General features: G+C 34.5%; 1 protein-coding gene across 4 annotated transcripts in view; it reads left to right on the plus strand.

The window, feature by feature from the left end:
- The window catches only part of Naaladl2 (N-acetylated alpha-linked acidic dipeptidase like 2), a 1,298,244-nt gene that overhangs the window by 901,242 nt on the left and 369,363 nt on the right, over nucleotides 1–27,639 (plus strand). For all 4 annotated transcript variants that reach the window (XM_085836003.1, XM_085836001.1, XM_085836004.1 and 1 more), the window contains 3 exons: nucleotides 13,654–13,746; nucleotides 16,597–16,802; nucleotides 20,467–20,586. In XM_085836003.1, the coding sequence (XP_085692129.1) occupies nucleotides 13,654–13,746; nucleotides 16,597–16,802; nucleotides 20,467–20,586 (419 nt within the window). The remainder of the gene's footprint in view (nucleotides 1–13,653; nucleotides 13,747–16,596; nucleotides 16,803–20,466; nucleotides 20,587–27,639) is intronic.

Below are 27,639 nucleotides of genomic sequence, written 5' to 3' on the forward strand. Positions count from 1 at the left end.
TCCTTAATTACATGTAATTTTATCCCAATACTGTTGGTTTGAAGAAACATTATGTCTTATAAAAAAAGTGGATTATAAACCAACAATTAAACTGCAAAATAAATAAATCAGGTTAATGTAAGTATAGGAAAATTAAAATTTTTAAGGTTTATTTATCTTTTAAAAAGGTTTTGCTTCCCTTCCTGATAGCTATAGTTATCAAAATGTCTTTACATATACATTACTAACTAAAAGGAAAATGTACATTTTTTCAAATGCAAACTTATTCACATGTATGAATATTGTTGTCAATATGTGTGTGCGCGCTTACTGAAAATAAGACCAGCTACAATCCTTCCTTGAAAAAATGATTGACTGATCTGCCACAGTACATAAGCTAATATTATGCATTTTTTTGTAAATAATTGATGTTTTTAAAAGATTACCAAACACAAATTATTGAAAGCATGAGTCTATAGCAACCTTTAATCCCCATGAATTGTAGAAAAGCTGAGCACACAGAGAGAGAGAGAGAGAGAGAGAGAGAGAGAGAGAGAGAGAGAGAGAGAGCAAATCCCCAATCTTAGTAGAAATTCTACTTTTAACTCATCTCCGAAATTCTTAAGGATAGCAAATGGACAAGATTTCTATTACAATCAGAAAATATAGAAAGAACTGTGTTTAGGAAAGCAAGGGAAGCTTAATTACTATAATTGAAAGTTGAAGCTGGCAGCAAGTGTGATTCTTCATATTTCTGTAGAAAACTTTGGGGTATTTCCAAAATATTTGCTATTGTTGGTTGTAAACACAGCCTTGCTAGTGTTGTAAGACAAAGACTAAGAACCAGTTGACCTATACAATGGGCAAAATGAAAGACACTGTTGTCTTTAGAATATACATCTGTAGCAGATATTTTTCTGAAACAGGTGGAATTAATGATTAGAGAGGACCACTCTCTTTCATGTCTCTCAACTCTGGACGGAACTCACACTATTTGAATAGAAACATTTCTGAGTGAATCAAATTTTTGTCACGTTGGAATCTTTTGAACTTCAGATGTAATATTTTAAAAGTGTCATTTTGCAACATGAAAGATGGAAACCATTCAGTAAAGTGAGTTGGAAAGGTAATGGAAGGAGCTGGACATCCACACATATGTGCGCCGAGTATTTAAATAATACATTGCAGTTAAGTCTTTTCAAAAACTTTCTCAAGCCAAATTTCAAGAGTTGTTTTTTTCATTTTGAAATAAAATTAGTATAAATGGAAGCTTGAAAGTATAACAAAAAAGTACATGTTTATTAGCAACTGAAAAGCAAACTTGTTCCTACATCAGAACAAATAGCATAACTATTATAACCGATAATACAATCATAAGTAGTAACACAACCATTATAACCAATAACATCTTTCCGCTACAAACTCCACTGGCCCCGTTCAATTGGAGTCTATCATTTCAATAATGTCCCAGTTGCAGGGATCTCAAATAAGGCTCATAGGATGCTCAGCGCAGCCCCTGCTTCCATCTCCCTGAATCTGACTTCTCTCATTTCATTTTAAAGAGGGCAGACCAGTTCTTCAGGTTACCCTGTCTACAACTTTCCAATGAATACTTTCAGACTATGGAAACCGACAATAGCAATGCTGTATCTTTCCAATTGCATCTTCTATATGATAAATAGTGTCATTTTGCTCTAAAACTGGACCTACTACTACCTTGCTTAAGTTGTTGTTTTTACTAAAGGCATCCATTTCCACTTTTCTTTTTCAAACCATGACTGAACTTATCTATCCATCCTGCTTATATTTATACTACTTCTACCCATCATTCTTCATTATTGTAGGAGCACTGACCTAATTACTGATGACATTGCTGTGTTACATGTATCAATTTCACTATGGTGAAGGAATTTTTTTCTAATTTGATTGGAATTTTCTTTATTTATAAACATTAATGTTGAATTATTGTTTAATTAGGATATATTTTCCTAACTAATTCAATAAGTTATAATAAAATACTACCTTTTCTGGGTTTAGCTTAACTATTTTATTGTGGAAGTTTGCTACCATAGTCAAGTTCAGAGACAACAGTTTAAACAAAACCCTGAACTGATTATACAACTTTAGGCAGATTTTCTTTTTGTTTTTGCCTTTGCTCTGACACATTACCACGATGCTGCTCCTATTACCAAAGTTTTCCAAAGAAAATTTTATGGATTTCAATGAATGCTTCCATAGAAGTTAAAAAAAAATGGAATGAAAATCTGATAATTGTGACCCCAATCATGTTTAACCAGATTGACATTTTGTAAATTTTTCTAGTGCTTCAAGTTTAAATGTCTTTGTTATCTAAAAAGAAATATTGGTTCATCAAATCAGAATTTAACTGAAGCCTGCATGTTGGCTTTGATTGTTAGTTCTTTGAAAATTCTGAAAGTTGTTAAAATATCAGCTATTCCTTTCCCACTGCCATTTTATTTTACTTAAATAATTTTGCTCTCCTGCATATCGACTTGTCTCCCATGTGCTGTGCCAGTGTTGTACCTACCACTCAGCTCTATTACCAGTGCCTTTCTTTCACTTGAATTAAAAGGTAGTGTTATCATTTCTTCATTCCCATCCTTTCTCTTATACTTCCCCCTCAATTCAAAGCCTTCTCCTCTTTAAGCAACATTGTTACACGTACATATAAATGAAAACATGCATAAAAACAACTTGTTAAGTCTATTCATTAGTGCCTGAATCTGTTTGTTTATATATATATATTATATACATATTATATATAATATGCATATCATTTACATATTATATACACTTTATATACTATAGATAGATAGATAGATAGATAGATAGATAGATAGATAGATAGATAGATATCACAAGCTTTTCTTGAGCTCACTGTGTAGACCAGGCTGGCCTTGAAATCTTTATTCTCCACTTCTATTTGTAAGTCCTGGTATCACAAGTCATGCAACAACACAACTAGTTTCCTTGATTTTCTTTTCAATCACATCTTTTAATGGAATTTTACAAACTTGAATTATATTTAATATACACAAGTCAGGAAATATTTTTTTAATTTTCTCCAACTTTTTAATGTATGATAATTTTATTCATGTATATAATTTGTTCTAATGAATTTTACCCTCCACATCACTCCCTTCAAATTATTCCTCATCATCTCCCATTAGTTTCCTCCTGACTCTGTGTGTTTACTGTTTCAAAATTCACAAGTAAATACTTTATATTTTAAATACAATTATCAAACCTTGCCCAGCATTGCAACATCAGCCTTTATTCTGTGTCTTCTAGAAGCATTTTTTAGTGTCTGGTATAATAGGATTTTTAAGATTATCTTGTACTTTTCAATTTCATCCTTGCTGACAGATATTTCTCAAAGAAATTAAAAAAATGATTCTTTAAGAGAGATTCCTGTCTAGAAAGTAATATTTGTATGCTCCCTATGTTGTGGTCTTGGGAAAGTTCTTTCCAATACCACTCAAAGAATAAGGCTTATAAAATGGTTATTTTCATATGATATTTTAGCCCAAATATATAAAATATGTCAATACATTGATATTGCTGATAACTTGGTGCATATCCTCTAACTAACCATCCATACAGCTACCAGTAATACATAGATCTATCTCCACTGATCACCTATTCTTTTCCATCTCATGTAGGGCCTTCTCATGACAGATATTTGCTTCTCCTGATATTACATGTGCTAAGTAATGAGACCACACTGTCTGTATGTAATCAGTTGATGTTGCTCCCCTGTCTCCAAAGGACATCCTTCTCACCTCTTTATAGTCTGACAGGCCAGACACTCACTTCTAGGAACTCTTCATCCTCCACTAATGTTTTGCCTGTTACTGCCATAAAGTAGCTACCACATCCTCAGATTCCAGTTGTGACCAGCACATGTTGTCAGCTCTTACATTCACCCGTGTTCTCAAAGTCTTTTCCTAACCTCATCAGTTCCCTGACTTGTTTTATTTCCCATTCTCTTTCTATCTCTGCCTCCTGTTACTGCTCCAGTCTGTCTCTCCCTCCCTGCCTCCCAACCTTCAGTGAGCCCTCCTGCTGCTGATTCAGTCTCTGTCTGTCTCTCCCTGCCTGCTTTCCACCCTGTGTGTGTTTTCACCAGTTACTTGGTATTAATTTTGGCAACTTTCACAGTCTTTTTCTCCTGTCTTTTAAACTTTACTCTAAAATATATGGTTTTTTTTTCTATAATTTTTCAATTCTTCTCACTATTTGTCCCCCCTTCATAAACTGCTTTTGATATCATTTATACAGCTCTCATTTTTATTTATTATATCTTTTAGTTGTACTTGCTTGGTTTCTGTTTCTATCACCTCTGTTGATTTTTTAGAAGTATTTCTCCATGTTAGCTTCAAGACTTTGTATCTATTCTTTTTTCATAAACAGTCTTTCTTTTGGTATTTTTCTTAGAATTATTTTACTTGATATAACAATTATTTAATGATTGTAGCCTTGTTCTTCATTGTTAACATGTTCGGGTGTTTACCAGGTTTCAGTTACAGCATTTATGGAATCATATGTGTTAAAATGTAGCTACTTTATGGGGTCCAATAGCAGTTTATTGTGCCATTTCGTTTAGGGGTGCATGTTCATCTCATATGTGAGCTCTTGTGGCCATCTATGTAACATGAATTATGGGAGAACACAGCTTAGGGTCAGGATCCAGTCTACACCTTCCTGAGTCAATGGGCTAAGTGGAAATTTCTCCAGGTGTTACAAAACTTTTCTAAACCACCTCCATTTTCTGCCAGTTCTGTGGGCAGTTTCTGTATCAAGGGATTCTTTCTTATTAGATGCTGTTCTAGGAAGAAAAAAAAATCCTTGGATTTTACAAGGACCATCTCTGGAGATTTAGAGAAGAAAATAAATACCTGAAAAGGAAAGGTGTTGAAATCTCTTTGCAATAGAGCTTCAGCCCAGCAGGCATAGGGAGGCCTGACTAACCTTGTTTCTGTCCAACTTGGTAATGACTCTGTCCTCACAGTGTCTGTGTATGTGATCTGAGTGCAGCCATTACATGTGTCCTATGGATCCTATCTGTATCACTTGCACTGTGTTAATGTTTCTCAATAATCTTTTCCCATTTGAACGGCCGCATATTTATCATTATTTTCTAACTCATTTTCCCTTTAGGCATATTTTTTGTTGCTTTCTCTAATTTGAACTGTAGAATGTGCTGCAGAGAGCTAAATTATTCCTTGTCCAAAATACAGGATGTCTATTGCTGCTTCTTTGAAGAGGCACTTTGCCTTCTCAGTGGGTTGTTTACTGTAGTAATGGCAGCAGTGGTAAATTGGCCCTTAGAATGTCAGGTTAGCCAAATTTTTAGAGAGATTTGTTACTAAAATTTAAAGTATGATCTTGGTCCTATTTAAGTGAAAGAAAATAGATTGTGTTTCTATATCTATATCTTTCTATCTACTCAAATATGGGTATGGAATAATACACTAATATGTATTAGGGCATAAATATATGAGACTATAAATAAATAGAAAAAGGTGAAATGTAGTTATGTGACGATTTCATTATTTGGACCTGTTCTTTGCAGAAGTTGTTCTGTTACCTGAGAGATTGCAGTGTAAGTGAAGCAGTATCTCTTAGCCCCTGCCCTGACTCTGTGCTAATTGGCTGAACTGATGATGTGATGGTGCATCTACTGCTGATTCCATCAAAAGACTACATGAGAAGCTGCTTAGGCAAAGCTACTCTTCCTAGCAGAAACAATAGCTATGGGAAAATTCACCAGAGGAACACAAAGAAAGGCAAGATTGGTTGGTTACAATAGTATTTTGTTGGGCAGTAAAGAGAAGGCTTTAGAAAACAATGCACACAAAATTAATCCATCATATGTATATACAGCATTTTGGAGAGTGGAGAGATGTTGGGTTATGGGGTGTCCCTTGGACTGCTCTTGAAGGTATGGTTGGAGAGTTTTGACTGCTGCAGCTGGCTCAGGGGGGTCTCTGTAGGGAGGCTGGGGCTTTCTGGCTCTCAGGCTCTTGAGAATACAGGTCCCACTTGAAGCCAAGGAAGAGCTCTGAATGGAGTGAGGGCCCATAGGCTGGGTCTAGTGGGGCCGAAGGGACAAAGGGAGAAGACCTCCATTGGTCCTGTGGGGAGGAGAGAGTATTGGTTTGTTTGGTGGGAGTCTTGGCTTGGTGCAGGCCATGGATGAGGGCACTGAGAGTCCTTCTGTGCGAGATTACAGGCCTGCTTTTTAGACAGAGGCCTGTTCCATTGGTCCCCACTGTGAATCCCAATGAAAAGAGACAGTCCATGGTTTTAAGGCATTTACTACCATGGCAGAGAGTGGCAATGCGTAAAAGTGTAACCTACTTTCTCAGGGTGGGCCTGAGGTTAAATACCTTTTGCAGGGAGGAATGTCTGGGAAGGAAAGTTTATTGGCTATGCCTCTAGGCCTTTAGGTGCCTCCTTAAAATGGAGATCTGTCTTGAGGCTACATGACAACAGGTCATGTCCTCTACCTGTGGAGTGGCTTGAGGTGTTGCCCTTACTGTGACTAATGGCCACAAATTATGAAGAACTGCGGCCTTGTGTCAGGAGCCTGATGTCCAGAAGCATGGCAAAAAACCTACTGTCCCCTCAGGATCTCCGGGGTTTCCAACCTTAGCTCAACCAGGAACCAGACTGTCTTTTACAGTCCTATAGAGAGACAGCTAGGCTGGTAAAGAATTTGCTTCAAAGGCAAAAAAAAAAAAAAAAAATCCAAGTTATATCCCCATATAACTCTTAACAAAGTCTGGTGTGGCAGTGCCTGCTAATGATGCCAGTGCTAGAGAGACAAAGAAATGTACATCCCTAAGGCATACTGGCCACAAAGCCTAACTTCCTTCAAGAACTCCTAGTCATTGAGAGATTCTACCTCAAAAAATAATTAGGATAGCTCCTGAGAAAAACCTCCTGAGGTGAGGTTATCCTTTCCTCTCCACCTACATACACACACATGGCCATGCTCACCAGAACATATACTCACACGTGTGTGTACACTCATGTGAGTGTGTGCACATGAGCACACACAAACACACTCACAGAAACTGACAGAGACAAAAGATTTAATAAATAAAAATCCTACAACATTGCTAGAGTAATATGATAAATTCATTATCATTAAAGAAAAGAGTATTAATTTTGCAATTATTAGTAGAGAACACAAGAAATACTGTTAGAATAATCAACATTACATAAATTTCAAATTTGAACACTGGAAATGTATACAGAAGCCTAAAATTATTAAATAGTATACACATTGTTTTTACTGAATATTTCTAAAATGTTTTATCATCTATTACCTAAATTAATCTATAGGTCACAAACAAATCTTATTTCATACTAGTGTATCAGTCGCCTATAGAGTTTATTTGATATGCATAATTATGTAAGAAAATGATGTTAAAACAATACTAGCTTTATATATATATATATATATATGTATATATATATATATATATATATAATGTATTGGGCAGATGTTTTAATAGAAATGTTAAAAAAGTATCTGCAAAATATTGTCTCTCTATATAAACATTAACATTTTACAACTACATAGAAAGTATATACACTTAAATTTATGATCATATTAAGATTAAAAATCAGTGAGCAAATCATTTACATGAAGAAATTATGTTAATATAAATAATATATTTAGATAAAATTTGAGACGAATTAGTTAAGGTTTTACTATTGTGAATAGACACTATGACCAAGGCAACTTTTATAAGGACAACATTTAACTAGGGCTGGATTGTAGGTTCAGGGGTTCAGTCAGTTATTGTCAAGGCAAGAGCATGGCAGCATCCAAGCAGACATGATACAGACAGAGCTGAGAGTTCAACATCTTCATCTGAAGGCTGCTAGTGGAAGAATGACTTTCAGGCAGTTAGGATGAAGGTCTTAAGCTCATGGACACAATGGTATACCTACTCCAACAAGGCCACACCTCCTAATAGTGCCACTTCCTGGGCCAAGCATATACAAACCATTGCATTCCACTCCCTGTCCCCCATAGGCGAGTTCAAACATAAGAGTCTATGGAGACCATACGTAAACATAACATAATGCAAAATACATTTAGTCCAACTTCAAAAGTCCCCCACAGTCTATAGCAGTCTCAACTGTGTTAAAAGTCTAAAGTTCGATTTCTCTTCTGAGATTCATCTAATCACTTAATTTTAATTCCTAAAACAAGACAGGAAGCCAGCTGGGCAAATTACAAACACATCTCCATGTCTAATGTCAAAGCAGTTTTGAGATTTCCAACTCCTTTTTTTGTGTCTGTTGATTGCAACAAACTTCTTTCTCCTGTGCTATTTCCACTCCTCGTTATCAACTTTCCTCAGCAGATAGCCCATGTCTCTGGCATCTTGACTATCTTGGGTCTCCCAGGCAAGTTCAATATTACAGCTTCTTGTTCCAGTGTCTGAGATCCACACATAATCTTCTTGGCTCCTTCTAAGGGCTGGCTTCACTTCTCCACCTCTGTCCTCTGTAGCACTCTAAGCTCAGGTTGACCCACTCCAATGCCATTGCTGTTCTTGGTGGTCATTCCATGGTACTGTTATCTCAATACACTGGGAACTTCTGCTGCAACTAGGCTTCACCAATAGCCTCTCATAGGCTCTCTTCATGGTGTCAGGCCTCAACTCCTTTCCATTATCCTTTCAGTCCTTGGCCATCAACTACAATGGAGTCTGTCACTTCACCATTGGCCTTCCATGGCCTCTCACAGTACCAAGCCTCAGTGGCTCTTCATGACCCCTTCATGCTTCAAAGCCAGTATGACCTGGTTGACCCTTACTCATTACCAAGTCCAGCTGTAGCACTAGGTACAACCTTGGCTATCTCTGGAACACAGTTCCTTTGTGCTCTCAGAAAACACATCCCAGAAGATTTTACTTCTATGATACTGGTGTCTTCTTTCATGACTAATTCTTTACTCCAACTAACCAGCATCAATTGTCCCAGTAGTCTCTTCTATTTTTTACTCTAAAGCCGGAGCCACATGACTGAAGATGCTGTGTTCTACTGTTTCTGGGGCTGGAACATGCCCCCCTTATTCTATCACCAACTTTCTGTTTTCCAACTCCCTCATTACCTAAGCTTTGTTTCCTGGAGCTTGCTCTGTAGATTGACCTTGAACTCAGAGGACTGCATGGCTCTGTCTCATGTAATGCTGGGATAAACGGTGTGTACCACCAAGCCTGGATTTAATCTTTTCTTTACCTAGAACCTGCTTTTTCCCAGGCTGGCCTTGAATTTAGAGATCTGCTTCACTTTGTTTCCTAGGATTAAAGGTGTGTCTTAGTCAGGGTTTCTATTCCTGAACAAACATCATGACCAAGGAGCACTTGGGGAGGAAAAGGTTTATTCAGCTTACTCTTCCACATTGCTGTTCATCACCAAAAGAAGTCAGGACTGGAACTCAGAGAGGTCAGGGAACAGGAGCTGATGCAGAAGCCATGGAGGGATGTTCTTTACTGGTTTGCTTCCACTGGCTTGCTCGGCTTGCTTTCTTATAGAACCCAAGACTACCTGCCCAGAGATGGTCCCACCCACAAGGGGCCTTTCCCCCTTGATCACTAATTGAGAAAATGCCTTGCAGCTGGATCTCATGGAGGCATTTCCTCAACTGAAGCTCCTTTCTCTGTGAGAACTCCAGCTGTGTCAAGTTGACACAAAACTAGCCAGTACAAGCTGTGTACCACTATGCCTAGATCTAATAAACTTTGCTTGGTAGGATCTTGCCCCAAAATCACTTCATCTGTTACCTCCTAGAACATAGGATTCAGTTCCATTTCACTTCCTGGTGCCCTTTTAATGCTTGAACCATATATTTGATACTTTTCCTTTCTAAGTTTGCAATGCTTGTTTAAAATGCTCTTCACAAGACTTAACCAGAGAACAAAGTTTATGATGGGTGTTTCTGAGACTTCCTTTGTCAACGTGATTAATCTGAGTCTCTTCACCTTAGTCTCAGGCAGACTCCTCAGACAAGGGCAAAAGGCAGCCATGTTCTTCACCAAAATACCACAAAAACAGCCTCTAGACCACATACTGAAGTTCTTCTCCACTGAAACCTCTTGGGCCTGGTCTGCACACTTCAAATTATATTCAGCAACAAAGTCTTAAATAGTCCTACTAGGATAGCCTATTAAGCCCAACTTAAAGCATTCCACTGCTTTCCAAAGTCCCAAAATCTACATTCCTTCAAACAAAAGCATGGTCAGGCCTATCACAGAAATACCTAAGTCCCTGTTACCAACTTCTGCCTTAGTTAGGATTTTTCTGTTGTAAATAGACACCATGACCAAGGCAACTCTTACAAGGACAGCATTTAATTGGAACTGGCTTACAGGTTCAGAGGTTCAGTCCATTATTGTCAAGGCAAGAACATGGCAGCATCCAGGCAGGCATGTTACAGGCAGAACTGAGAGTACAACATCTTCACCTGATGGCTGCTAGTGGAACACTGACTTCCAGGCAGCTAGGATAAGGGTCTTAAGCCAATGACTACCGTGACACACCCCAACAAGGCCATACTTTTGTGAATCTTACCTTTTTCAGTAGAAGAGATATTACCCACATTTTATAATCTCATAGTATTTTAAGAGGAATAAAATACCCTGAAATATTTGGAAGTTTGTATAATGCACATAACAAAAGTAATGTAGAAAATGGAGTTGTGATGTTACCAAAACAGGTTTGCATTTGTATATGTATATTTTGTGTGTGAAAATAACACCAACTAAAGGACATGTCTTGACAAAACTGCTCATTCTAGAAGTACATACATCTGTCAGTGTTTTAAAGTGAAACATTTCTGGCTATCTCCATAGATGACTCAACAATAGATGACTTCAACATCTTCTTATGGGAAAACCTCTTAGCTAAGTAAGAATAGGAGTGAATTTCTTAATTTGATAAAAGGCATTCCCAGAAAACATATATCAAGAATGTTTTAAAAGATAAAATGTTAAAAAACATTCTACTTAAGTTAATAATAAAAGACAAATATCAAAGAATGCTGGTTTTGCCCCATTTCTGTCTGTCTGCATGGGCTCCAGGACAAAATAATAGGGTAAGGAGATTGCTCAGTGGGTAATATTTGTGATCTCTTCCTTTGGAGGCAGAGACAGGAGGATACCTGGGTTTTCCTTGTCAGTCTTTCTAGCCAGGAGATGAACTTCAGGTTAAGAGAGAGAAGTGAGAGACCTTGTCTGACAGTAAAGAGAGGCTGGAAAGACTGCTCAGCAATGAAAAATGGGCTAGAAACAGGTCAGTGGTCAAAAAGTTGCCACATGACTGTAAAGAATGGAGACTGTATTCCCAGAACCCAAGTAAAAAGCTGATTGGGCATATTGGCTTATTAGGTTTTTTCTGCACTTGGAATCTACAGAGCAAACTGGTGAAACAAATTCTATCATGTAGCTATGGGCTCATCTGAAAGACCTTGTCTCAATGATTAAGGTAGACAGTGATCAAGGAAAAATTCCTGCTATCAACATCAGATCTCCAATTTCAGGTACACATAGTATGTGTGTGTGTGAGTGTGCAAGCCCATGTGCCCCCCCCCACACACACACATGAAAAAAAAGCATAGTCATCAGACACATAAACATGAAAATCAATAAAGGAACAATAGAGAATGATACCATATGCCAACCTGTTGTCAAACTCTAGTTTCCACATGTATACACACAGATGTGCATGCTTATGTGCACAAGAACATGTGCACAGATACATATGCACATAAAAGAGACCAAAGCAAAACCAATTGTCTCCCTTGAAAATTACCCAAATTAAGATCTCTGTGGACCCTGTGTCACATTGAAGGATAGGTAGAAATGTTCTTATAAATGAACGGTAAGAAATTAAAGAGCATTCTTATTTGTAATGTAAATTGTTAAAATTTGGGTGGTGAACCAGACAGCACACATGTGCTAGTCCAAGCCCCTCTACCCATATAAGCAAAGGACTGCCTGGCCTCAGTGGGTGAGGATGTGCCTAATCCTTGAGAGACTTTAGCCTGGGGAAGGAGGAGGAAACTTGGTGAGGGAGAGCATGCATTCAGAGGCAAGAGACAGGGAGAATGGGAAGAGAAACGGAGGGGTAACAGTTGGGGTGTAAATAAATAAAATAATTTTTAGAAATTGGCGAAATATGTACAAAACCATAAAAATAAACTCAATTGTAGTTTTACAAAACTCTTGAGGAGAAAATATAAAATTCTATTGACAGACATAAAGGGACATGATAGCAACTAAAAAGTATTTTATGGTGAAGACTAGAGTGAGTATCGTTTTCTTATATAGGTCTGTGGTTGCCTTTCTACACTAAGGAAATGTCTCCCAACAATGTTTACATGAAACTTAAAAAATTAGTATTAAATTTCATATGAAAATAGCAGTTCAAAATAATTTTATGGAGACAATGTGATGATGCAAAAGCTATGTTAATTCAGATACTAGGGCCAAGGTTAAAACAAGACATAGAGAAAATTTAAAATATACCCATAAATATTAGAAATCTACATGACTGCAGTTTCAGTAAGACAAACTATTCAGTAAATTATAAAATAACAGTTGAGTTTCAACTGTCTAACACCTGGATCTGATCTGAAAAATTCAATTGTAGTTTCACATATTTAAGAGCATGTGAATTACATGTAATTAAATCATGAAGCTGTTTCCACCTTCATAATTTTTTTATTACACTTCTTTATTTATTGGAAGGAGCACATAAGAACCATGGAATATGCACAAAGGACATAGGACAATGTCCTGAAATCAGGTCTCTCCTTCTACTATGTGGGTTCCAGGTATAGAATTCAGATCACCAGTCCAAGCAGTAATTACCTTTGCCTGCTGAGCCAGCTACAAGGAAGTGCTTTCTAAGCTAAACCAAGCAAAGTAACCCAACCCTAAATTATCAACTCAAGTCCCTAGGAATTCAATGCCTTTGGTTGTCCTTCATGGGCAGTGCACACATGTGGTACCTAAAAACACATGCATGCAATACATAAAATATTTTTTAAAAAAGTAGAGAAATTAGTACGGATTTATTATACAATCTCTGAAAATAGGGTATATATTTGAAAATGTAAATTAGAGATGTTAACTTGTAAAATATTTTATATACTCTTTTCAACTCTTAATATAACAGCGAGTCCCACAGAGAAAATGTGTGTTGTCCTTTTATGAAGATAGGAAAGTATTAACTTTTACAGAACCATTTGTATCTTCCCTTTATCCTCTGTCTCTTTTTGCAAAGTGTAACTTTCTCAACAACAGCAACAATTACCTGCATGTTCTTGATTTGGAGCCTGTGCTATAACAAATATGAGGTATAGAGATGTCTCTCCATGGCTTTCAAATGCAGGAAACAAGCAGTAGTCTCAAAGTCATCATGAATTAACATACCTAAAACAGTGTCTGTCTAAAACATTGTTAATGCTTGTCAACAAAAAGTATAACTTTAGCTATGTGAGAAAAATTGAATTTCATGGAATTATTTTGCTGATGGTACTAAAAAAACAAATTCTAATATTTAGAGGGGAACACACACTAGAATATAGAAAAGTAAGTTTTTTTTTAATTTCTTCTTTTACAGAAAAGAGAACTGTCAGTTTGCAGGTACAGACAGTCACACAGTTTAAAACAGTGTCTAATGTTGTTGGATACCTAAGAGGCTTGACATCACCAGGTAAGTATGGTTAAATAGTTATAATAGTCCATAATTCATATGAAACAAACAAACTTCTCCTCTGTGAAGGTCAATATCCTACTAAATATAATATATAATATAAAATATATATAACATGTATATATTTCTAAATATATGTATACATACAGACATATACACACATACAGACACACACATATATACATACATATATACAATATATATTCACAGACACACACACACACACACACACACACACACACATATATATATATATATATATATATATATATATATATATATATGCACATACACATACACCCACAATAGGCAATATTTTTATATTACTTACCATGATATTATGATTTTTTTAGTTTAATGAAATAAGAATTTAATGTTTGAATATATAATAATATAATGTTGCCTATAGTTTTAAAAGAAAGTATCATAGGTTTTAATGATGTACTTTTTGAAAACAAATCAAATCTGGTCTCAAAGTAAATGCTTCTAATGTTAATCTCTGTCAGATATATGTTTGACCCATAGTTATGCTCAATGTCTGTAATTTTTATTGTCAAATATTTTTATGGAAATGATTATCTATTTATATACTAAATATTTTACTACTTATGAACTGCTGAAGGAATCTTCAGTCTAAAAATAAGGATAAACATAGTTGTTACATATATCAATTAAAAGACTCATGTTGGCATACTCTATCTCATCACAAAGCTGGGTCACAAATCATTACATATAGAGAGGTTGCAACTGTTCTATTTTGTGAAACTTCTATTTATTGTAGAGAGAGAGAGAAGGAGGGAGAGAGAGAGACAGAGACAGAGACAGAGACAGAGACAGAGACAGAGAGAGGATCATGGCAGAGGACAACTTTTGGGAGTTACTACAGTCCTCCCATCACAGGTTCCAGGGATTGACCCCAGCCTATCAAGCTTGTGGGCTAGCTAACAGCTTTAATTCACTCAGCAATCTGCCATCCCTAGAGCACCATTAAGGTTTTATTGCACTCAAGCCACTTCTGTGGATATGACTGGGACACTTATTCAATTTCTCCTTGGAGAATTATTCTTCTCCATGGCACTAGTTATATTGACCTAATTGCTGACCCAGAGAATTTTGAAATCAAGTTTTATTTCCTCCCTATTTCTTGACAGCCAACTCTTAAACATTTCATGCAGTGTACTTAGGCTCCATAGTTCCTTTATTGCACAACCTGTCATCAGAGCATCCTTAGACAGAAACACAAATAATCTTGGAAATCCATATGCTTATATTTCACCAATGTATGTGTCTTTCACAAAGCAAGTTCAACTGAAGTATGAAAATATTTATTAACACTGTTTCATTTGTAACTCATTACAGGAAAACACACAGTTGTTCAAAAAGTATACTGAATTCATGCTAAAGAAACTTAAAACTACCAAACAATTCAATGCAAAATTTTTGAATTCTATGTAAATAAAATAAAATAAAATAAAATGTTACTTGTTTATGAGATTTTATTTGCTGATGCTAAAACTAGAAACTGACATTGTTAATTTATTCAGAATACAGCCTATCTCTAGCAGAACTTTCAAACATTAAATTCTTGGGCATGTGTGAATAAATGCCCAAGTATTTAATGTTTGAACTATAATAATATAATGTTGCATATAGTTTATATCCCATTACACATATCTTAAGCAAATGTTGGAAGATTGTCTCATTGGTTGTTCCAGTTCAGTACTGAAATTTTAAAAGATTCTATACCATTATAATTCGTATAGCCATCGTTCTCCCCATGTGGTCAAAGGATACTTCCTTTATTCCAAGTAGATGTATGACTTAAATTATGACAGATACTTTAGGTAAGATACTGTTCTTGTGTATATAATAAGGGTAGTGGTGCCAGTACTCAAATACAGAAGTCAAAGGACAATTTGCAGCTGTCATGTGGGTTCCAGAATCAAAATGAAGTCATTGGTTTTGACATCAGGTGCCTATATACACTGTGCCATCATGCCGATCCCTGATATTTAGTTACATGGAACATCTCATAATAAAGCTATAATGATACTGCTCTTTAAATAAATCCATAGGGTTGTTTGATCAATTAAAGCAACCTTGGTTGCTGCTCTGAATAACATTCACTGGGGGAGAAAGAGACAAGAGTAATCTCTAGAGCTATATTTTGATCCCATTTTAATGGTGAGACTAGCTAGTGAAAAATGGTAAAAGAACCATATCCATGAATCATAGAATGTTTTCTACAGGAGCATCTAATGAACTGTATTTGACCACATGCAATACATTATGTGAAAAGTTAAATTATCAGTATTCCTGTCCTGATGCTACTGAATCTTATTTTCTTTCAGAGAATGGAGAGGGTTTAGAAGCATAAATTGAAACTATAAATATATCCCTAAATACTTATTTTTTAAAGAAAGTCTATACATTTTAACATACACAGCTCTTAAGTCACCTCCTTTAGTGATGTATTAATAGCTCATTGCTGTTCACTAAGCACACAGGCATTGCTTGCTGTGCACTTCCCACTATGATGCTGAAAAATGTTAGATACGATTTTCTTTGTGGTATATTTGTATACTTCATTAATTAACATTCATGTTGCAGAGGACAGTAATATGGATCTAAGCTTTGGATTCATAATTGGCTTTAGCAGCTGCTTCTACAGTGATATATCCAGATGTATGAATCAAGGCAGGGGGTGGAAAATGCCAAAGTGGTATTAATTATTAGAACAATTTGGCTTAATTGTTGCTTGCTTGTGCAATAGGATTATTTAAAAGTCATTAAATTTATTGTCAAGCTTTATATTTTATTTTAATGGCTCTTATTTCACTCTATTTCCAGACCGGTATATTATAGTTGGCAGCAACCACCATGCTGGATACAGTTATAAAGGTCAAGAATGGGCCAGCAGTACTGCAGTAATCACAGCATTTATTGAAGCTATGATGTTAAGAGTGAAGAAAGGATGGAGACCAGAACGCACTATTGTTTTCTGCTCATGGGGAGGAACACCCTGGGGCAAAATTGGCTCCTATGAATGGGGAGAGGTGAAATAAATTCATCAATTGTACTTCTTTTCTGTTCTTTCCTGTGCTCCGCATTATTTCATATTCTATATATTTTACTCTATCATTATTGAAGACAAAGAAAATAATGAACTTCTCATAAGGCCTCAATTAATGTATCTCCATTGGTATAAGACCTACTTACCTACATACCAACTACAATAATGTTTACTTTATCGTGATACTTTTACTTAGAGGATAACGTGATAGGCAAAGAAGATTATACACCCAAATTCAAATATCTGTTTTAGCAAACAATATTAAGTACTCATTACCATGATATTTGATCAATGCAATGAGAAATTTTATGGAAATATAAGTTGTAGTCTTATCTTTCTTCTGTCTACTCCATCAACCCTATCACTCTAACCTAGCTTTCCTGCGTTCTTACCTACCTACCATGAAGAACTTGAATCTTAATCCAGAATTTAGATAAAGTCAGTAAGCAATTGCAATATTTGAGTTGAAACATTCTTAGAATAGCTGTATGTCAGGAAGACATAATATTCTTGTAGAATGTGACAGTGAATATACTAAGGCTCTACTAATAAGATTGTTAGCACTGTTAAACTCTCACATATTTTATGATATTATTATTTGGGAAGAGATGCAAAGAAAACATGTAGACAAAATATCTGTGTAGTTTTGAATGGAACACATCTGTTTACTATCATTTTGAATAAAGTATTATTTTGTGAGAAAAAGTATGATTAATGAGAATTATGGTCATAATTCTCTCTTAGGTCCTCAAGAAGGATAAAATGCTTATAAAGATTAAGGAAAACATCAGTAAGGCATAGAAAAAGTAGTAGAGTTATGAAAATATTTCAGTGGACAAGAGAACATACTATTTTTCAGAGGACTGGGTTTATTCCCAATACTTACAGGACAGTCCACAAACTCCCTGCTATGCAAGTTCCTGGAGTTCTGATGCCATCCTGTGATCTTAGAGGACAGCATGCATGCTCATGGTGTATGTACAAACATATACACATTCACACATATGAAATTTAAAATAATCTTAAAGGAAAAAGGAAAATACTTTTTAATAGTTAAATAGTCTTAAAGCTGAAAAAAAATGTTCAACAGGACTCACAAGCTTCATGTGAGACAATTTACATTTATGCAAGTGAGTAGTGAGACATTCTGTTTCAAAGAGTATACTTCAAGTCAAGAAATTCCATTGCTTTGAGATTTTTTCTTTAAATTCCTGGATAAAAAACAGTAATCCAGAAACAAAGCTTTAAAATTTATTTCATAACTTCAAGATAAGTACAATTTAAAAGCAGTTTGTACATATTAGTGATGTGTGCTGTTTTAAATAATTACAAAGTAGGGAATTGGTGATTCAATTTTCTGTAACTATTAAGGATATATTTTAAAGAATGTTTTTAAACAGCCACCATTAGGTCTGCAATTTACACAATCTATTTATATTACTGTTTAATTAATAAATGTGAATAAATCAAATTTAAAGAATAGGTTTCTTTCACATTACTTCCTAAATTAAACAGCTTAAACTCAAAATTCTAGAGAAGTGTATTGCAAAATAATTCTTCAAAGCATTTTCTTGTCAGTTCTCATAGGCTGAAAATTAAATAATATGGATTTGTATATATGGGAACAATTTTTACAAATTATGAAAATATTGTGCCTTGTAAAATATAAATTAATTTTAATTATTTTGTTAATGCATTGTATTGACAACTCTGCAATTTCTCAACAGAGACTAAATATAAAAACTACTATGTTACATGAGTCCAAAAGAAGAACTTATATATACACAAACTAAAAAATAGACTCAGCAGATTATATTTATGTATTTGTTCAAATATATATCAGTAATAAAGAAAAATAGGCTATCAACTTAATGTGGATAAGAGTCAAGGGATGGCTTGGAGTAAGGGTACCTGCGAGAGGTAGAGAGAGCAAAGTATGCCATACTTCTAATTTAATTATATGCATATGTATGTGTCTGTATACATACATCTATATGTATACATTATAATGTATATTGAATATTACAGAATATGTAGGTCCCTCTAATGTGTATATACATGTAAAACTGAAAAAGTCATGCATTCATGTATTTAGTTGCTTTTTGACCTCTTACATGAGTAACTGGACAAAGAAAGAAGTAAGGAAACTGATCAAGGATATTGAGAAGTCACTGCTGGCTGATAACAATGTATCTAATTTTCCCAAATAATAGATTTCATCACTGTATCCCATGACAATATTTCATCAGCATCTATTTGAAGGACAGTATAGACTTTTAGTTGCTCATTCTGATCACCATTATCCAATCTTCTGAGAATGAAACACTTTCTTTCTAATTGATCCCAACTGGAGGTGAACAAGAAAAAACTCTGTTCATATTCCTTCTTGCTCTCTATAATTTGCTGTAAGTTGCTTACATAGGAAGCCCAAGAAGCACAGTAGAAATTAGCAGGATTAGATGATGTTGCTCAATAAACTTGTAGATGGTATTTGTAGCCCATGCATGTAATAGAGAATTGACATAGTACTGAGGCTGATCCTTGTGGGAAATTATGGCATTTCCTAAAACAGGTGTCTTTAAAGTACCATTCCTTCTATAAGAATATTTTTCACATGCTCCTCTGGAAATATTACAAATTTTAGAGTAAGAAGATCAAAGTTCTGATCTTTTCTACCATGAGCAACTTATAACTTCTCTGAGGGTAGCTTGTTCAAGTAAATATATAGAACTGACTGTCTTCTCCAGGGCTCATGGAAAACACATTATCTGATAGAGAAAGTGCTAAAATATTTCTTACATGGACTCTAAATAATAATGGACATTTTTGTCATATGATATGTAAGGTTACTCAAGTATCTTTTTTATATATTATGTGAGTCCATTTAGACAATGTATTACTTTTAAATAATTACTCATTTCTTGCACAAGTTTGTAGATGAATTTCTAACATTAAACAGAGGTAAGCCAAGGTTATAAGGCCCTATTTTATTTCTCTCACAGTGTGGTGTTACCAGTTCTCAACACTGAAGGGAAAGAGTCATCTATGAAAAACTATGCCACGGAATTACCCCATGTCATTTGTACATACATCATTCATGGGGTTTTCATACAGTCATAGTCACAGGTTCACCATTCTCATTTATCCAATTTCTCTCAAAGTAAAAGTTTATTTGTGCAAAATTTACTGACTTTTTCACAGGGAAAGTTGGTTAGCACCAACTAAGTTGACCAGTTCTGCTCTCTAATTCAATGACTGTAACACTACGCATTGTCATTGAAGAAAATTCCCAGTTTGTGTTCTGTAATTGAACCCACCTTATTCAAACCCTCCAAACCTTTTCTCTTAAAATGATTACTTTATATAAGTACTACTTTAACAGCTATTCAGTTATGCAAGTTTTTCTACTAAAAACTTGGTTTTTTATAGAATGAACCAGTTTGGAGAAAGACTTTACATATAGAGGAAGGATTAACCTTAATATATGATAAATTTATTAACATATAACCTTAACATATGGTAAATTATTTATAGCATGTTTCTGATAAATGTCACATTTTAGCATCAAAATATTTATTATCCTAATAAAGTAGAATGTGTTATTTTAATTGCACAAATAGAAGAACTTTTTCAATTTTTTATTTCAGGATTTTGTGAAGATTCTACAAAAAAATGCTGTGGCTTACCTTAGCCTTCATAACCCCATCCGGGGCAACTCCAGTCTGTATCCAGTAGCGTCTCCATCTCTCCAGCAACTGGTTATAGAGGTAAGATGGACAATATGTGAGAAGAATAATATAAGGCAGCATATTACTCTGTAAGTTAATGCTCCTTGATTTCATCCATTTAAGTATTCAGAAAATAATTTATAAAAATTTTAAGGAATTTCCTGTTATTTCATCAGTTTGTTTATGTTTTGTTTTGTTTTGTTTTGTTTTTGAGAAAGAGTTTCCTAATGCAGCATTGACTGGCCTAGAACTCACATCGTAGACAAGGTTAACCTATACATGTGGCTCCCAGAGTCTGCCTCTAAGTCCTGAGTTCAATTCCAAATTCCAATTTCAGTCTTAAATTTCTACATTTGTGATAAACTGTTTTTGAAATAAACTTGGTTCCTTTGGTATTTGTTTAAATTGGTTTGTGTTTTAGTAAAACTTGGAACTCATTTAGTTATTTTTTAACAACACTATAACTATTCCTAACACAGCAGTACAGCAATAAATGAATGTAACATGTTTATAAAGTATGAGGTCGGGTGTGGTGGCACATGACTAGCTAGAATCACAGCCCTTCAGAGGCCAAAGACAGATTGAGAGATTGAAACTAGCTCAGGCCAAGAATTGAGACTTAACAAAACAAACAAAATTAAAGAAATTTGAAGAAATCCTTGTGGAAAATGAAAACATTTTTCAACAAAATTTTATGACATCTCTCCACTAATAGTCATTTCACATGTAGCTCAAGAATTCAGCAAATGATTTCCTCCTCTGTTAGTTGATATCACACTTACAATTCTGCAAATTTTACTACACATAAAATTATCTGTGTTGGACTTCTGTATAAAGACAGCTGCACCATCACTGGAGTGCAGCTTCTTCTTAGCCCCAGTTTCTGTTGGCATACTTTGGACATGACCTTTCAGATGGCCACAGAGATTCCAGTAAGTACCATAGAAACTGAACTAGACAGAGATCAAGAAATATGTCTTGAGTCACCATAATTCTTGATTGAAATATAATACAAACTATCAAGTTATGACTTTAATAATTGATTTTGTAGTTTGATAGTTTTCATTGACAATTCCATATGTCATACAAAAGAAAAACATTGAGAAAGATCCAAAAGAAAAATATGTACTTTTAAGATCAGCTATATTCTAATGTGCATGTCATGAATTTTATCTGGCTTCTTATCAAACCCACAAGAAATTTACCAGAAAGAATGAACTAAGTACTTTTTCTTTGGGACTTAATATATTTATAAGTAAATGAATGACCAGGGAAAATAATCCCAGTAGTAGAAAGAGAGGTCAGACTTCATATATTTGCTTGCTTTTGTTTTGTGTATCTAGTGATTGACACTAATACATAGCACAGACCTAGGTTTAAATTTGATAAATACATTTCTTTTTGTGTTTTATATTTTATTGTTATTTTAAACTTGAAATATAATATTATTAATTATTTCAGAATGCCATACATGTATACAATATGTTTTGATCATATTTACCATCACTTATCATTCTAATTTCTCATAGATCTCTCCCATTCCCTTAATTCATCTCTCTATTTCACTTCCTCCTATGTACCTTAATTTATTTCATAAGATACTGAATGCAACTTATGCTGCCTGTATACCTGTGGGTGTGGAGCCACCAACCACATCATGGTCAATCAACTAAAATAACAAAATTTTAAAGAAAAGTAGACTTCGTCATTTTCACCAGCTATCAACTACCAATAGCCCCTCAAATCCTACATATTGAAGTGTTGATTGTCTTGAGCTAATCTTATGCAGAATTTACATGGGCAACTACCACTTCTGAGAGTTCATGAGAACAAAGGTAGTGTCATGTCCAGAGCACAGCGTTTCCTATGATGCTCCACCGTGCCTTTATCGTATTATATCATCATTCCTTTGATGGTGGTGGTATGACGTTGAGGAACTATCTAAAGCTGAATAAACACATATTCTCTGCATATTGACTTGTTATGTTTTCTACATTAATATTACTTCAAAGAATATAGCAGAAAAGAGAGTAAGCCCAATGTGTTAAATATATTGTTAAATATATGTCTGAACCCATCAAAGAACACATTTAATCAGATAAAACAAAATAAAAGTTTTATTTCAATATTTTAAAAAGATAAACTGCAAAACATTTAGTGTGTGCATTTATTTAAGCAGGAGGAGGCAGAATGAATAAATAATAAATGGCTCATAACAAGATTCACACTCCAATATTTATTTAGGAGAAAAGCATTTTTTGGTTCTATATTAAAAATACCTATATATCAACCTTATATAAAAATAAGCTAAAACTCATATTGAAACAAAACTTCAATTTACTTTGATTAATGTATTTACTAATATCACAAAAGTATTTCATTTTTGTAACTTATAATAATAATGACAAATCAATTCATTTTTCTAAAATAGCTAGAATGTGCCAATGAATTACAAAATAAATATGAACGAGATGCAAGAACTGAGGCTCTTGTTGAATTTCTTTTTTTGATCCTGGTACTATGATGTTGATTGTGCTTTTCTTTTTTTCTTTATTATTATTATTATTATTATTAGGTATTTTCTTCATTTACATTTCCAATGCTATCCCAAAAGTCCCCCATATTAACATATACAAAATTGATCACTTGTAATTTCTGTACATTGTAGAGATGGGAAATTATATTTAAAATATAGATATTAAATCCAAAAACATTTTAAAAACTTCACACACACACACACACACACACATATATAAATATAAATATATATATATGATATATATATATACTTACCTCTCCCTTTTCTGTGTATAATGTGCCTCTGAACCACATGAAATTTCAGTGATTCAACTTTCAATGGCCATGTGAATGTGTGCTTTATGTTCAATCATATTAAAAAATCAAATTATACTCAAATATTAAATGCTATTACATTAATTAAATAAAAGGTCGCCTATGGATTTTGTTAGTTGTTTCTAGTCTTCAAATTCTGGGAACACCACTCTCCTACAGATTTGTGTGTGTTGGCAGAATAGTGGCATTGGTTTTGTTTAACAGATTATGTAGATGCAGAATTGTTTTATCACAGGGTGGACACAGGGTAACTTCAGCTCACAAACGCATGAGGTTCCATAGGCAAGTGTACCAGTTTCAGTCTAAACATCAATGTCTGAATGTTCAAGAAGCCTCATGTCATTGTGGATGTTTGAGATAGAAGCACCATTTGCAATTTCATGTAAATTGTACCACTGTTTAAAACAATTGAACATTGTTATAAAACTCTTTTTATACTGCATTGTTGTTCCAGAACCTTATAATATATAAATTGTGTACTTATATTAGCCTACTATAAATGTAAAGAATAATTTTCCATTCTATCATTAACAAGTATTTAAATATGTAGTTTGTGTGTACATTTGTGTATGTATGTATGTATATGTATGTATGTGTGAAAATCTCTCTTTCTGTGGGTATATATTTAATTAGCTTTTCTGAATAAATTATGATGAAATAATAAATTATTTTAAAAATCTAAATCTATTATAGAAGATACACAGGTCTTAGGCCTTCATTGATGAGATACATGTGACTTCATATAAAATAACATGACATTACTGGCAAGATGAATCCAAAAATAATGGTTTTAAGCATTGATAAACAATATAAACATGTACACACCTCTGTTTCTATGTAGTTCTTTTTTTTCATAGATTTTGAAATCATCTCTGATAGATTACAGATCATCTGTGTATTAGTCAGTTTTCTGTATGTCTCATGTCCATAGAGATGACATTTCTTAGAGCTTGGTGTTCAAAGAACTGAAAGCATGTATACATGTGAAAATAGTTAATTTTGTCATATTGCTTTGTAAATATCTGAAAGAAGATAGAAAATATAAGGATATTTAAGGGACCACATTGATGATGAAAAACTGCAAGGCACAGGCAAAATTTCACAAAACCTTCTTAGAGCTTGTCAAATTATTTTCCAGGTTTGTAGACTGTTTTAATTTTGTTTTTCAATTTTATACATCTTAAATTGTGATGGTTTGAATAAAAATGGCTTATAGGTTTGAATAGTTTGTCCAAAGTTGGTAGAACTGCTCTGGAAAGATTTAGAGGTGTGGCTTTGGAGTAGGTATAACTTTGATAGAGCAGGTATGGCCTAGTTGAAGGAGGTGTGGCTTAATGGGTAGAGATATGTCAATGAGGGTGGACTTTGAGGTTTCTAAAACTATATCATTTGCAGTTAACTTTCTATTTCATTTTTGTGGATCAAATATAAGCTCTTGGATACTTCTCCAAAACCACTCCTTTCTTTTTACTGCGTTGCTCCCCACCAGGACAGTGACTGACACCCTCTGAAACTGTAAGGAATCCTTCCATTATGAACTTTCTTTTATAAGTTGCTTAGGTTATATTGTCCTCTCTACAGCAAAAGAAAGTAAATAAGGTCTAAGACTTTCCTCCAAAATATACAATGTATGTATATCAAATCATTCAAATTTTTTAGTGCATTGGACCTACACGGGCAGTGAATCCCCAAAGTCTTGTAGAGAGGGTATTGATGGGTATTCACAGAGAGTACAAACTGTAGATTACATTGCGTTAGGTGTTTCAGAGCACAAGGAGCAGATGAAATGTCTCTATTGTTCAAGGATGTAGGACATTACCCAGAATGCATGCAATAATACCTAAGAGAAAGGTACCAGTATGATTTACACTGCAGCAGAATTCACAGGAATGAGGCAATGGTGTTGGCTAAATTCCAACATACACATTACAGGACAGTGGTATGAAATATGAATGGACTTCCAAAACCACTCAAAGTTAGGTAAGCCAGTACCTATGATACCAGACTACTAGGTTTTTGTCCAAGTAGTTTTGGTAATGTCCCTTTTCACTTCTTGGCTTTATCTAATGGTACTGCTAATAGTTCTATGCTTATCTGTTGTGCTAGTGACTAAATCTCATGCCACTAAATCCCTGTGAGTACATGTTGCTCCTCCTACATGTCTATGCCATACTTCAAGGGACATTAGTTCAAATACTGCAGTTATCATAAACTAATTTAAAATATTATTTGTATTTATTAGCACTTATTCTTGATTTAATGTCTTATTGTAATTATATATAGTAATTAGTCATACCCCAGTATTTATTTGCCTTTAAATTTCTATGGTAATATATATGTATTCTCTTGGTGTACTTATATGGGAGAAGACTTTAATATAAGGTAGCATCACTTAGAGGGGCCAAAAGGAGAAATAATGCTGTACATCTTTCAGTGACAAAATTAAATAATGGGAGGCACATTGAAACCTGATGACATTTGGAACATATTTATTTCACAACACTAATGACACAGCATCCCGAAGCCAATCAAAAATTTGCAACTATCCTTAGGTTTCTTGTAACTCTAATGCTTGCATGCATAAGGATGAAATGTGGAAACTTTTAGAAGAGATCTGACAACTTTTCAAGTTTTGAATATCACTATTTGACATTTTATATGTCTGGAATGATGTACCAGCTATTTTTTTTAATGGAAGTTGATTAAGCATCATGATATTTAGCATGGTAACATTTTGAAACATAGAAGTTATTTTTTCCAACTGCAAACCTACCCCTTCATTTAGAGAAACGGCATATCTTATTATCATCAGAGCCTTTGGTATGTATCCAGTCTAAGTGAAGAAAGTCCTAATCAGAGCACAGGACCTTTGTCTTACTTAAGGTTTCTATTGCTGTCATAATACACCATCACCTAAGCATGTGTGGAGAGGAAAGGGTTTATGTCTCCGTTCAATCTTATAAATCCTTCACTGAGGGAACACAGGACAGGAATTAAATGAAAGACCTGGACACAGTTGAAGCAGAAGCCATGGAAGAACATTGCGTCCTGACTTGCTCCAAATTGCTTACTCAGTTTGATATCTTATATAACTCTGGACCACCTTCCTAGAGGTGACATTGCCCACAATGACCAGGACCCTTCCATATCAGACATCAATAACAAAAAATGTACCATAAACTTGCCTATAGGCCAACTTGATTGAGGTATTTTCTTAGTTGAAGATACCTCTTCCCAAATTACTGTAGCTGTTGTCAAGTTGATATAAACCTAGCCTGCACAACTTTATTAAATTTTTTCCTGTGTCTCTCTTCTTCTACTCATCAAATAAAGTATTTCAGGTTTTGGGATGTGCTTGTTATACTACCTTTTAAGCAAATGTCCATATTTTATTGGGTTTTCCTAACATTATTTTCCATACACATATCTTACAAATGTTCACTATCTATGAACTGTGACAGGCAATGGAGTTTAAGCACATGACTTTGTTCATTGTTTGGGCAAGGGAAGACTCCGCACACCGTGATAATGCATAAGGACAGTCATTACAAGGTGACTTTGGTTTTACTGCATATAATTTCATTTGCAAAACACACATGACTTTCATGTGTAACACTTTAATAATTTTAACTTGTATAGATGGCATCTGATAGGAGGTGTGGCATCTGATAGCAGGAAGGTGCAGCATCTGATAGGAGGTGTAGTATCTGTTAGAAGGTTTGGCAGATGATAGGAGATGAGATGGGAATACTGATAAGTCTTTGTTTTTTTCTCATTCTGTCTTTGATAATTATAGCAGACACACTAAAATGAAGGTCGCTTTATTACTATCCTTTCTATAAAGGAGAAAAGTAAATTTCTTTAAAATGTACTTCTGTTGTCCTGTCTTTCCTGATAAATTATATAACTATTATTTGTGGCTTATTTTTCATTATGTTTATTCAGTTTACTTGATGAGAAAAATTATATTCACTTTCTTGATCCTCATGAATTCTACTGTTCAGTGGGTTCTACTTAATTTATCTTTTTTCTCTGTGACTCCTTCTACTAGAAGTCAACTAAAATGAACATAAAAGCTAATAAACTGAGTTAAAATCCTTCTTTACACCAATTTAGCACTTCAACAAAGTCTTCCATTTAAAATTGTAATTCTATTGGCAAGACTATCTGTCTCCAAGGTTTACAAGTCTTTTCTCTGTTTTAAGAGCCAGCAGTCTCTCAAGTTTATTACTGTTTTAT

This window comes from Mus caroli, unplaced genomic scaffold (genome assembly GCF_978045245.1).
Source record: "Mus caroli unplaced genomic scaffold, Mus_caroli_1 scaffold_3, whole genome shotgun sequence".
In the NCBI taxonomy this organism is placed as follows: Eukaryota; Metazoa; Chordata; class Mammalia; order Rodentia; family Muridae; genus Mus; species Mus caroli.